This window comes from Carya illinoinensis, chromosome 3, assembly GCF_018687715.1.
Source record: "Carya illinoinensis cultivar Pawnee chromosome 3, C.illinoinensisPawnee_v1, whole genome shotgun sequence".
Classification (NCBI taxonomy): Eukaryota; Viridiplantae; Streptophyta; class Magnoliopsida; order Fagales; family Juglandaceae; genus Carya; species Carya illinoinensis.
The window spans coordinates 28,996,583-29,009,795 of record NC_056754.1 but is presented as its reverse complement, the minus strand read 5'-3'; the positions used below and the strand labels follow the sequence as shown (position 1 = coordinate 29,009,795).

General features: G+C 35.4%; 1 protein-coding gene and 1 long non-coding RNA gene across 2 annotated transcripts; one reads left to right on the top strand and one right to left on the bottom strand.

Moving 5' to 3' along the window:
* The first annotated feature begins 4,404 nt into the window (after positions 1-4,404).
* LOC122304052 (zinc finger protein MAGPIE-like) lies at positions 4,405-7,347 on the top strand. Its single transcript, XM_043116086.1, has 3 exons — positions 4,405-4,856; positions 5,016-5,412; positions 6,068-7,347. The coding sequence occupies exons 1-3, from the start codon at positions 4,742-4,744 to the stop codon at positions 6,927-6,929; spliced, it is 1,374 nt and encodes a 457-aa protein (XP_042972020.1). The 5' UTR covers positions 4,405-4,741; the 3' UTR covers positions 6,930-7,347.
* Positions 7,348-9,966: 2,619 nt separating this feature from the next.
* Positions 9,967-12,846, bottom strand: LOC122305788. The gene is made up of 4 exons (XR_006241238.1): positions 12,487-12,846; positions 11,774-11,843; positions 10,410-10,532; positions 9,967-10,207 (listed from the first exon to the last, which is right to left on the bottom strand). It is a non-coding gene; the product is annotated as an uncharacterized LOC122305788 (long non-coding RNA).
* Positions 12,847-13,213: the final 367 nt, after the last annotated feature.

Sequence of the window (13,213 nt, the reverse complement as noted above, 5' to 3'; positions counted from 1 at the left end):
ACACTCAAATATAGCTGACAGCTACAATATCATTTTAAAGTATTTCCACCAACAAGGCTAGCTACGTACCTTTTTAATTTATGGTCTGTGAAAGACAAAGATCGAGTTAGGGGGGGTTAGCTAGTGAGCTGTTTTGTTTTGGTAAAAACTAGAATCCATAAACATCCAAATACTAGGTGACATATACATGCTTTAGCTATCCTCAATATAATCTCGATCCATGGATGGTTTTGTGTAAAAACAAGGTTGAATTCCTGAACCCATTTGTCTTGTTCGAAATTGTTAACTTATTTGATACCGATCACAGATCAATGAGCTAGCATTTTCAATTTGCCCTCGATCCCTTATTATATATTTTTAAGGAAAGCACAACAAGTACCGGACAAGAACTTCGTGTCTGCCCTTTACATTCTTTATTATAAGCTGCCAACACCAGTTTGATGAATGAAATGTCCACCTGCATGCATTCTCTGTGATATGATGTAAACAATATTTCCGGTTAATGGTTTCACTTGACATCTAGTTTTATCACAAGTCACTTTCATATATAATTTCAATTTATAAAAAGGATAATTTTCCAATTTTCTGAAATGTTCTTTATAAGCGACATGATCAGTCCAGATGACTTTTGAAGAAGAACATTTTCCCCTGATCTCAAAATGAATACCATTAGCAAGTCACAAATTAAAAAAATAAAATAAAAATCTCTGGCTCTAAAATGCTGATTGATAAGAAGGTTTGTGCATAATTCAAGTTTAATTGAAATGTTATATTTTGGAATCAAGATCCTGATCACAACTTTTTATCCAACCTTAAGAATGAAATATATGGATATATGGAGGTTTCTACAACATTTATTGCTACCCGTATATATAGATTATCCGAGCAACCTTAAATAGTCATGAATGATGGTTGTACAAAATTTTCATGTATTAATCAATCTTCCATTTGAAGTTTTCAAATTTATATAACTTGAAACCGAACTAATTGAGAGTTGAGGTGATTTTTCCCCAAATTCTGTAATGAATATGCGCATGTAAGCTTTAAGTTATAGTTTCTCTTTCCAAAGGAGGCATATCGATTTTGGTATATATATCAATTAAAGTGGCCTGTATTATTTTTTCCCCGAAGTGTATAATCAAAATATGGGGTTAATCTTAAAGAGATCGAGGAATTCGCTGGCCTCATGACTAGCTAGGTATATATTATCTATATATTAATCCATTGGGGCTCAACATTATCTCCTAATTTTGATTTGAAAGTAAGCATAGGAAAGGGGAGCAAAGGGAAATGAAAACGATAGAATTTATATATAGTTATTATCCCTAAAGGTTTCCACAAAGTACGAACCAAATTAAAGCTCCAATATTCGAAAGAATATTCATACCATGTACTATTTTAATTTATGCATTGAGCAAAACGCAATGGGTTCCCCTATAGGATTGCGCCATCTGTATACCAGATAATGAAGAACATAAATATAAATAAAAAAATGCGAAAAAAAGGATATGAGAAAAGGCATATATTCTTGTTCAACTTTTGACAAGCCAAAGCATGTGGGTTTCTGTAATGGAATCCTGGATATATGCAAATGATCTACTCACCTTTAGTATTTGGGTATTCGTTCAAGAGTAAAAAACTAATCTGAAACAGCAAGTGTTCCCGTCTTTAGTTTGACTGAAAGCTCTTCGATCTATTATTTGAACCTATAATAGGGAATGAAGAAATTAATAGCCATTCTAATCTGAACTACAAGAGTGGTTCTGTGAGGAGTTGATTTGGAATTGGGGGCATGTCTATGGAAATTAGGAAATCCATGCATCTGGGGTCTCGTTTGAATTACACATTCTATCATTAAAAAACTAGTACTCTAGCTTCTCCGGCTCTGCATTTCCAAGAAACAAACATACCCTTGGAGACAACACTTATTGCTTTTTGAGAGAGAGAGAGGGAGAGGATTTTGGCGTAGGAATATTATAAGGCCTCGAAAGTTGAAGCTTTTGGGCGAGTGTTGGAGGAGAGAATATCCATGGGGACACAAGAGTTCAACAGCAAAACTCCAAAGATATGTAAGTAAACAAAGCTAGAAAGTAAGAACATCATTAGATTATGATTAAGGGTAAGGAAAAATAAGTCAGCCCACAAGGATACGAGTACTGCACACTCACACTCCCAAAAATTCACTGCCTTTGTCAGCTGGCTGTCTATTAACATGTTCCTCTTTCATTGTAATCTCACAATATATAATGATAATTAAAGAAAGCCAACTTGGGCTTTTCCAAGATTATATATCCCATTTAATTCAAAACCATGTGGCATCTTTCCTCCCGCTATGAAATCAGGAGGAGATTAGATTGATAATCAGAAAGACTTTCTTTTATATATGCTGTAATTTATGGCTAGAGTGATATCCTTAATTATATAGGCATTAGACCACGTAAATGCACGAGAATGCCCCAACACAGAAACAAAAACATGAAGAAGACCAACGTACAGTTTCAATCCGTATCAGTCACTATGTACGTAGGTCATGTTTCAAATTCGCCGTATAAACATATCAGCCAAAAAATCTGGAAAAGAAGGGGAATAAATCCATTAAAGTGCCTCATCATGGCATGTAAGCTGCAGGAGAAAAGGCTATATAAGCTTAGCATCTACCATTCCAAAAATGAACAACCAATCAAACCTACAAATTCTTTCATGCATGGCGCCTTAATTTCATATTCGCCATCATGTAGAGCTTATTTATTTATTTTGGTCCGAAATCCCAGAAAATTAACATAGGCCGAATTCAACTCGTCATGTGAAAATCCTACGTATGGTTTTGAATAATCCATTGATACTTATAATTATATATATTAACCCCATCAATCATCATAGATTAACATATATAACTTATAAGGTCATCCAAGAGGGTGAAAAATAGAGTAGTCGATGCATATATATATATGTATGTATGTATGTTTGTATGTATGTGTTAGGATTCCATAGTAGTCATTCTGTTACTCCCAGGATGATTAGTTCGCCTTTTAAATATAATCTTGTTTCGTCGGTTCCCTTGGATTTACCTAGCTACACTGACAGTTGGGCACGTGCATGCAGATTTAGAGATTCCCTAAGTATCATCTAGTTGAGGCCCTGGTCGTTAAAACATAATTAAGAATAATTAATTGACGTTGATCGTGTATTAATCAGTATCCGATCGACATGGGTATATAATTCGACGACCTAGTTTTCACATGACATGATGATCAATCTTCCTAGAGATCAAATGCCAGCTTTTAACTTCCCACTTTGACTAAGCAGTAAATTACTGAAAGGACTTGTTGGTACTTTTGTTGAAAAATGAGATATCATGTAAAGATAGTTGTATGAATTGGATGGGCATGATGCCTTGCCAGTCGACAAACCTGTACACAATCCACTATATATATATATATATGTATGTATGTATGTATATTCATATCTCTTGCTTTTCCACGATTTTGTATTAATTGTTTTAATGAAATATGTTAGCTAGCTAGAAAATCATACCAAACTTGAATCAGGGCGGGAGGCATGCATCACAAATTAAGTGCTCGATCTTTTATTTACCAGCACGTTCTTTTTAGGGGTGGGGCCGGGTAGAGTTAGAGAGTATAGGTTTCCTCTAGCCCAGATAGGAGAGCTAGTAACAGTGTCGTATTTTGGATTTCATGAATCAGCGACGATATATGGTGCTTTTCATTGTGTAACTAGTTCTATATTGTGTGCAACAATATTAGACCTAGCTACGCCCTGCCGAGGACGTGCGTTAGAGCCACACCCGATCACCTCTTGCACTTCTGATCTCAACATTACTATTACCTAATTCCCAGTCAGGCGCTGCTCTCAGCTCATGCTGCGCAGCTTTGCGGGAGGAGTCCCTAGCTAGCTAGCTAGGGGATCGAGGAGTAGTCCTCCTTTTTCCTTAATTTCGGAGTATTCTCCACCTTGCTCCGATCCGATATACACAATGGAATATCATGTTTTCTTCCTAATATTTTGTTAATTTCTTCCTATATATGCTTTTTGAAAAATTTGTAACTATTATGTTTGTTGAAGCACGTTTTTTTTTTTTACATATATAATGATGTATAATCTAACAATATTTCTGGGTGAAGTGAAGAGTACTCATGCAGAATTTTTTTTAATCATATAAAATTACTACTCACTACTTATCGATAAAAGGAAGTAAATTAATTTTATTATTTACATGATTGTAACAAAAGTAATGCTTCTTACTCAAAATAAATTTAGTTATATACAATGAATTGAACGAGAGTCGATTATAAAAATGAAAAGAAATAAAAAGGCAAACAAATTATGGGATAATCATTCCAAATAAAAGCATGGAGGTAGCTTTTCTCGATCCGGACCTTATAGTCCCCGCCAACTTTAACTTTTCACCGCCTCGCACTGCTGATCAGTAGTATTATATTCCTCCTAAAAAGTAGATAATCAAAATGTGACTGCAGACATTCTTTTAGAGAGCGAGAGAGAGGGGGAGAGATCCAATCTTGCATATATCATCAGCTTGAGTTGTTAGGGTTGAGAGTACTAGTTGAGGCCAAAAGAAAGCAACTCCTTCTCTGGGGCTTCTCTTGATTCAGTTACTAATCAATATTCAGTTTGGGGAGCTTTAATTTTTCTGGGCTTTACCCAAAACAGAACCTTTCTGGGTCATAGATCATTGAGAGATACAGAGAAGGGAAAGCTTGCGATGCTAGAAAATATGGCTGAAGAAGAACTTCCAAATGGTTTTGTCCAAAACACAATTGCTGAATCCAATCCTCCTGTCGCAAATAAGAAGAAGAGAAGCCTCCCTGGCACCCCAGGCAAGAATCTATATACTTTCAACATCCATGTGGCTAATTTTTCATGAGATGCCTCTGTGTGTGTGTGTGTGTGTGTGTGTGATCTGTTATATATAAAGGTTATACTCATAGTAATTCATGTTTATCAAATGGCTATTCCCAATGAATGCCTGTCAACAGATCCTGAAGCTGAAGTCATCGCTTTATCGCCGAAGACCCTTATGGCCACCAACAGATTCTTGTGCGAAATTTGCGGGAAGGGTTTTCAAAGGGATCAAAATTTGCAACTCCACCGGCGGGGACATAACCTTCCATGGAAGCTGAAGCTAAGGTCCGTCAAAGAACCAAGGAAGCGAGTTTATGTGTGCCCTGAAAAGACCTGCGTCCACCACCACCCTTCTAGGGCTCTTGGAGACCTAACCGGTATAAAGAAGCACTTTTGTCGAAAACACGGCGAGAAGAAGTGGAAATGTGAGAAGTGCTCAAAGCGGTATGCTGTGCAGTCAGATTGGAAAGCGCACTCCAAGACTTGTGGCACGAGAGAGTATAAATGTGACTGTGGGACTATATTTTCACGGTAATTTATCGCTAAGATCGTTCATTATCGTCAACATTGTCGGTAGATTTATGGTGATTATAGGATACTGATATATATTTTACGCCTAAAATTAGTAATCGATCAGCGTTGATCAGATCTGGGAGAAAATTAAGGAGGCAAAGAAATCTAGGAAATGATACTTGGGGTTTTAATATTTTTGTCTGTAAGCCAGATATATAATAGAACATCACTTTCTTCATGCAACACTAGTAATCTACGGTCTGCCAACTCAAAGAAGAAAAATCAAGAAGCTAAATGGAGCATGAATATGTTTTTTGTCGCTGTTATGTTATTCTGTTCTACTCTCTCTCTCTCTCTCTCTCTCTCTCTCAAGAGGAAACAAAGAGGGGGGGCCCTGGTGCTCATAAATAACTAGCTAGAAAGACAAATGGTCGTTAATATTCATCCTCTGAATTTATCTTATATAGGAACGCTGTGTCTTAATCTTTGCTGTTATAAATTCTACCAATATTTGTGTGTTTGTAGCGGTCCCACAATAGGTTAATCCCCCATAGTTTCGGTCAAATACGATCATCTTCATGTCGGATTTATTATATTTTCTTCGGTTTCGGTTATTCTCTGCTTTTATCCATGCCTCTCCCAGTTTTTAATCTTGTGTCGTTTATGTGAGCAGGCGAGATAGCTTCATAACTCATAGGGCCTTCTGTGATGCCTTGGCCGAAGAAACAGCAAGAATGAATGCAGTATCCAACATGAACAACGCAGTGGCCGGCAATATCAACCACCATTTCATGGGAATACCACTAGGGCCTAACATGGCACAGCATTTGCCCTCTATTTTCAAGCCAAACGTAAGCAGTGATGGCATAATTAATCCGACGACGCGGGAACTATCCCTGTGGACGGGTCAAGGATCCCAAGGCCACGAAGTAATGAGCACCAGCAATCTCCAAGGGATTCATCAACTTGGACCTTGTTTAGGGGCAATGTTTGCAGATCCATTCGTGTCGTGCGCGAATCCTCCACCGTCAGAATATCATCTAAATTTGGTGTTCGGAACTAAGCTTTCTTCTAGTTCCACCGAAGAGCTATCAAGCACTACTTCACTTCCGCTAAGCGACGTGAAGGAGACTGGAACTCAGCTTTGTGTTCCTTCCTTGTACAGCACCCAACACCAGTCCCATCAAACACCTTCAGCAAATATGTCAGCAACGGCTTTATTGCAGAAAGCTGCTCAAATTGGCGCTACTTCAACTGAGCCGTCATTCCTTGGGAGCTTTCGGTTGAAGTTCAATGCAGACAGTCAAGTTCAAGATGGTAACAAATTGTGTGGACTGTATGGCTCAAACACATTAATTACTAATATCGGGAACAATGCAGAAGAATCGGGAGGGGAACTGTCGCAGATACACCCTGCGAAACGCCGGAGCACGCTGAATGAAGATGGTGCTGGAGGGCGAACTAGGGACTTTCTGGGTGTGGGTGTACAACCCATCTGCCACCCTTCATCAATCAATGGATGGATTTCGTCATAAGGGAATTTCATGGATTGCAGTGCGATGGAAAGTTGATAATAATAAAGTGAAGTTTGGAGTTGGGGAAAGAATATTTATGTATTTCGTTACTTTGCAGTGAATGAAAAGAAGGCATTGAGTGCTTGATGCATGGGGGCAAAAAGTTCAGTGCTCAGAAAAATTTTAAGAGCTGAAGGAGGAAGATCCATGCATATTCTCTTGAACCCTTGAAAGCTTATCCCTTTTCAAAATGGTGGCTTTTATGCGATTAAAGGGGGTGGATCAGTAGTGGGGAAAAAGCAAGAGCTCCTTTTCCATTATTGCATTTTTTTCCTATCTGTTATGGTGATTTGGTGCTTGTCAAACTGGGCTAGCTTAAAATAAAATTTCCAATGGGAAAAGCTTATAATTCTATTACATATATATAGGCTTTAGCTTATTATATATTGCTTAAAATGAACCATTGTAACTTTTTAATCGCCCAACCTTGGATAGTTTTACAATTAAAGCCATGAATGGTAGCTACAATACAAGCACAATACGGAGATAGCTAAGGCGCACATGATTAAAGTTTTTGCATTATCCCTACCATAATGTAACCTTATTCACTAGCTGAAAAAAAAAAAGTAACCTTATTCACTAGAAAAAAATTACTTATTTGCTCTCAATTATTTATTAAGAAAAATGATTATTTTCTATTAAAAAAAGTTTATTCTTGTCACAAATGATCATTCTTGTTACAAATAACTCATCATAAATACTCATTTTTTTTTTTTTTATAATGCCGGGAAAGTATATATCATGTTATGCATATTTACTATGGAATATGAATGACAGGTGATGATCACTTGATTAATTGCAACCTATAAAATGACGGTGCATATATGGCAATGCCGCTACAAGAAAAATGAAATTGATTGTAAATAATCTTTTCGTTGTAATAAATTAATTGTAAAAGTCTATTTTTTTTGTAGTGCGCATATGTATATATATGATCTTCTATATTTTTTTTCCTATCAAGAATTTTTAACACATTGCATGAAGTTAGGCTAACTTCTCTTCAAATATAGGTTTTGGGTTATGCTACACAACACCCCAACACCCCACCTATTTTTTAATTTTTATTATTTTATTTTTTATCAAATATTTAATATATAAATAATAAATAAAATAATTAAATTAATTTAAAAAAAATAAATTCAAAAAAAAATATTAAAAAAATATTAAAAAATAAAAAAGGGGTGGGGTGTTGGGGTGTTGGGGTGTTGGGAAGATTTATTCATAGGTTTTTGATCTACGAGAAATGATTTATGCAGTCGGGAAACGCAGTCGGCGTGCAGTCGGCTGTAAAAAAAAAATTAATACAGGACCTATATGAAAAAAAAAAATTATTTTTATAACTTTTTATAATTCATGCAGGTCCCCTTGAATATAAAATAATTTTTTTATAATTTTTTTTTATTCATTCCGTACAGCCGACTGCACGCCGACTGCGTTTCCCGACTGCGTGTAGCAAAGCCCTTGATCTACTTCTTCCCATGAGTGCATGATCAAACTAATCAACAAAAGATGAAAGGGGAAGTAAGGATTAAAAAGTAAAGGGAAAAAGAACGTGAAAAGAGAAAAGAAACCATATACTTGTACCAGTCTCTCTGACTCTGTCTTACTTTTGGTTACATGACAGAACGTGAGTGTTGCGTGGTGTGCAGTACAAGTTTTGAAAGTTTTGTGAGCAACACAAAATAATTTTTAACTTTTGAAGACGGCAGCTGTTTTAAGCCTAAATATTGACGTGCTTTTGATTCAATTATGTGGAGGTAGAATGTCTTGGGAAAAGAAAACGAATGTCATCAAGCGTACGTCGTGTTGTCCTTGAGTTGATGTATTTTCCTTCCAACCATTGCCAAAAATCCAACGGGGGCCTCCAGAATCGCAAATAAACCTGAAAAAGAGGAAGGGATAAGGGTTTTATCTCCTGGCTTATTTGGTCCTGACGTGGTGACCCCAGTTTGACCCATTATGGATTTTGTTGGATTTTCTGGCTCCTTATCTCTATAAACCCGAAAAAAAAAATGAAATAAAATAAAATAAAATAAGATAAGTTAAAATTAAAATTAAAAGTTGAATAAAATTATTAAAATATATTATTTTTATATTAGAATTTAAAAAAATTAAATTATTTATTTTATTTTGTATGAAAATTTAAAAAAATTATAATAATTATATGAGATGAGATGAAATGAAAACCTTTTTCAAAGTTAATGAGACTTTAATCTCATTTTTTTAAAACCCTGAATTTGATTGTAATAATTACTTGAGTAATTAGTTTACTCATGATCATGATGCTGTGATAATATATAGAGTTGATCTTCTAACGTCCATATATATATATATATATATATATATATGTATGCCTTTGGTATGCATGGTCCAATGGAAGGGAAAAGTAGAGACAATGAACTTTATTTAATTGGGTCCAAGCAATTTGAACTGCATAGCATCAATAATAAGTACATGAAGGCATGCTTGTGAGCAGTCTTATATTACCTATACAAATTTTTAAGCAACTTCTTTGTTTTCTATTTAGCCACCTCAGCATTTACATAGTTAATTTTATAATTTTGTTGCTTCTATTAAAATTTATTATCTATTATTTACTAATTTTATTATTATTCTATAATAACATTGGAATTCTAACAGTTCTCACAATTTTAATCTTTACCACTTTAAGGTTTAAAGGTTTTGTCACGAAAAATATGAACCTTGCAACTCCAGACTCCCTTTTTTAGGTAACCACTCCTTTAAGCACTACAACAGATTTAATATTTTTGTGTAGGTTTATAATTTGTGACAGTCAATTAATCGTCACCAAATATAACCTTGACGGTTTCTTTCAATCGTCACCAAACTTGGAAGTTAATTTGACCAACGTTCGAACTTTAAATGTAACGTCTCGTATCTGAAAGGTCGGAGAGTTACTTCTTGTCACTTAAAAAATCATCTCACACAATAGATATATAATTTCCAAATAACATAAATTCATCTATTTCAACCATATATATATATATATATTCCTCTACAAGGTCATCAATGAAATAATCCAACAAAATTAATCAACAACTCCACAAATTCTCAATAATAATATCAATCTCTCAAAATACTCCATTAATAGAACATGAAAAATCTACTAGTTACGGCGGCCCAATAATCATAACACCCTTTGGTACTCAATGTCCCAAGCTAAATTAATCTTGCACGTGCTTCCTATCCTTGATTCCTAGCAGAACCATCAAAATCATCTAAAAATATAATAGATATAATTGGGTGAGTTCACGACAACTCAGTAAGTAGTGAATATATATCAGTGTATAAATATGAGCCATTTACAGAATGCAAAACAAAATATCATAGTTACAGAATGTAGAATAGAACATAATATCAAAATATCAAAGCACCATTTTCAGAAGTATTTATACACAAAAGTCCTTTGGCATAGCATACCTGAACAAGGGTATCATATCAGAATAGGGGCCTTGTTTAACTCTTGTGATAGGGTTGTGTTACCCTTGGTGGCCAAACTAGATAAAAACAGAAGTGAATCTTCTCTTTATCATTCTCGGAGCCCTAAGTGAGCATACATGAAAGACCACACAGAAAATCACTTTTTTCCAAAGTGGGTGCACGTAGAAACATGGTATCAACACAATAATAGAATCAGAATCAGAGATGTCAGATTGGAAACAAAATCAGAATGTCATGTCAGAGCTTTTTCAGATATAACAATTCATATCAGAATCAAAGTGCTGAATAGATACAAATCACTTAATCATATACAAAATTTGAGATTTCATATTCATGCTTTTTGCACATTTGAGAAACAAAATGTCAAAAATTTGCTCATGTCTACATTAGCCATGACAAAAATATCTTTCTTTTTTTCTTATTCTGATACAGTGAGTAATGCATAACAAAATGAACAAGATTGCTTCCAATGTTCCATAACAAAAGCATGTACATTTTTCATAAAATCAACTTCAATTCCTTGTTTGTATGCAAAGCCTAGCATAGGAGTACCGCTTATCTGTCTCTTGCAGTGTATTATTTAAGCCATGGGTCTGACCTCTAACACTCTCACAACCTAAACCAGAACACATTTACCAAAGTGTTAATAACCCAAACAAGCATAACCCTAATTTTGCTAATGAAGCTCAAACAAGCACAAAACTAGCTTTACAAACAAACACCCTAACTAAACTACAGATTCAGCATACACAAATCCATCACAACATTCAAAGAATTTCAGTACTTCCCAAAAATGAACCCATCCTCCTCGTATTTGCTTAACCTTTATCAGAAGCTCACTACTGTTCACAAACTCATTATTGACATATTATACAAACATTCTACATATTCAAAACAACTTACACTCGAATTTTCAAACTAATAAACAACCACACTTACCCATGACATGTCAAACCGATATGCCTAGTAACCAAACAGACACCATTAGGTCTTCTCCATCCATAACATTGCAAACCCAAGACTCCCTACATGTCAAACAACCAAGCATCCCACAAACCAACATATCAAGCAATCAAACATCCCCCACTTACTTCTGACATGCCAATCAAACACAAACAACCCACAATTACAATATGTCCAACACAAACAACCCGCTTACAAGTCAACTCCTTCCTCAGTCCTCAACAATACCTCAAGAGAACTACCACAAACCAACACATCATGACTTTACATAATTTAGAGATCTACCATATAAAACAGGTACTTAAATTTCCAACAACAACCAATCATTCATGTCACAATGGTACAGTGCAAAATGCAAGACTAATACTTAGGAACAATACCTAATTATGTGCGGTTGATACGACTAAATCAATGGTGAGAAGGACATTGTCCAGGACTAATTTTATTGCCCTGTAATAAAAGGCAACAACATTAAAACCAAATTTAATCAATGGGGTACATGATGGAAACAACAACAATCAAATATGGATTTGGAAGGGAACCCGAGAGGTTAGTGTTGGTGACCACAACAAATAAAAATTAAATGGTGCGAGGGTACATGAAAATGGGCAATATAAACTCACTAGTGTCAGGGATGGAAACCAAGGTTGGAGGCATCAGCATTGAACCCACCAAAGGTGTTGTCGACACATTGAGTATGGCATGAAAAATTTTAAGTCTTAGGGTAGAGGAAAATATAGATACAGAGAAAGAGAGAGACATCGAGATTATTGTGACCTTGGGTGGAAGAAAATTGTGGGGTCTGAAGTATGGGTTCTCTAGCCATGTATGGTGGTGTTGGTTGAGGAGTACAGGATATCAAGGTGGAGAGAGAAATCATAAAAGCATAGAGGGGAACTCATGGTTGAGAGACCCAAAATAGAAACTAGAATTATCCTAATTTGGCCTCTCTAGTTGTGGCGGCGTGGTGTGAGTTTGTGGGACTAGTCATGTTGCTTTGGTTTGTTGGTGCTAGGTCTCAAGTGGCAGCCTATGGTGGAAGGGGTTATTCTTGGGTTGACATTGAGAGAGTGAAGGTGAGAATTTTACTCACATAGCAGAGAGGAGGTTGAATCCATGGTCTCTATCGCTGTCGGTAGCTATCCGCGGAGACTGACCAGTTTATAATTTTGTCTTCCAAGCGTAGAAGCTGTTAAAGTAATACAAGGATAAGTCCAGGATCGTATTCCATAGGGACAAAGGGCAAAGTGTTTGTAAAAAAAAAATATCGAAGATGAGGTAAGAAAGAAAATAGTGAATTCAATTCCTGCAAGAAAAATTAATCGAAGCTGAAATTAAAATTTCTAATCAAAAAGGCAAATTAACAATCACTTGGGTTGGGTATGAGACTCTTTTTATTTCAGATCCTAAATAATTTTCTCGATTAACAACCCAATCAAGGCATTGATAAACGGAAGATAAAAGGTTAAGCTCAAGTTTTTGCAATATTTTCCTAAGGGATTTTCTACTTTACTAGCCAAACACACATTAACAAACAACTGAGAGAAGCTTTGATAATTTTCAAGTTTTTGTTGTGCCTTACGTCAACAACAAATCAAGAGCAAGATCCGCAATTTATTTTTAATTCAAATCCGACTAGTAATATAGTGAAATCAATATTCAATTACAAAATATTGCATTGAACTAGAATTTAAAACAAATCAAGTCTCATTCCACAACCTAAGCTAAAGAAATGAGCTACATATGATAATTCTAACAACAAAGATTAATCTAAATAAAACCATAATAAAATCTAAGAGCAAAAGAAATCCAAAATAAAA

Excerpts from the sequence above, each read along its gene's own strand:
- LOC122304052 (XM_043116086.1), top strand. The coding sequence starts at position 4,742 with ATGCTAGAAAATATGGCTGAAGAAGAACTTCCAAATGGTTTTGTCCAA. Across the intron at positions 4,857-5,015 it reads AAGCCTCCCTGGCACCCCAG|ATCCTGAAGCTGAAGTCATC; the intron begins GCAAGAATCTAT and ends GCCTGTCAACAG. Across the intron at positions 5,413-6,067 it reads TGTGGGACTATATTTTCACG|GCGAGATAGCTTCATAACTC; the intron begins GTAATTTATCGC and ends TTATGTGAGCAG.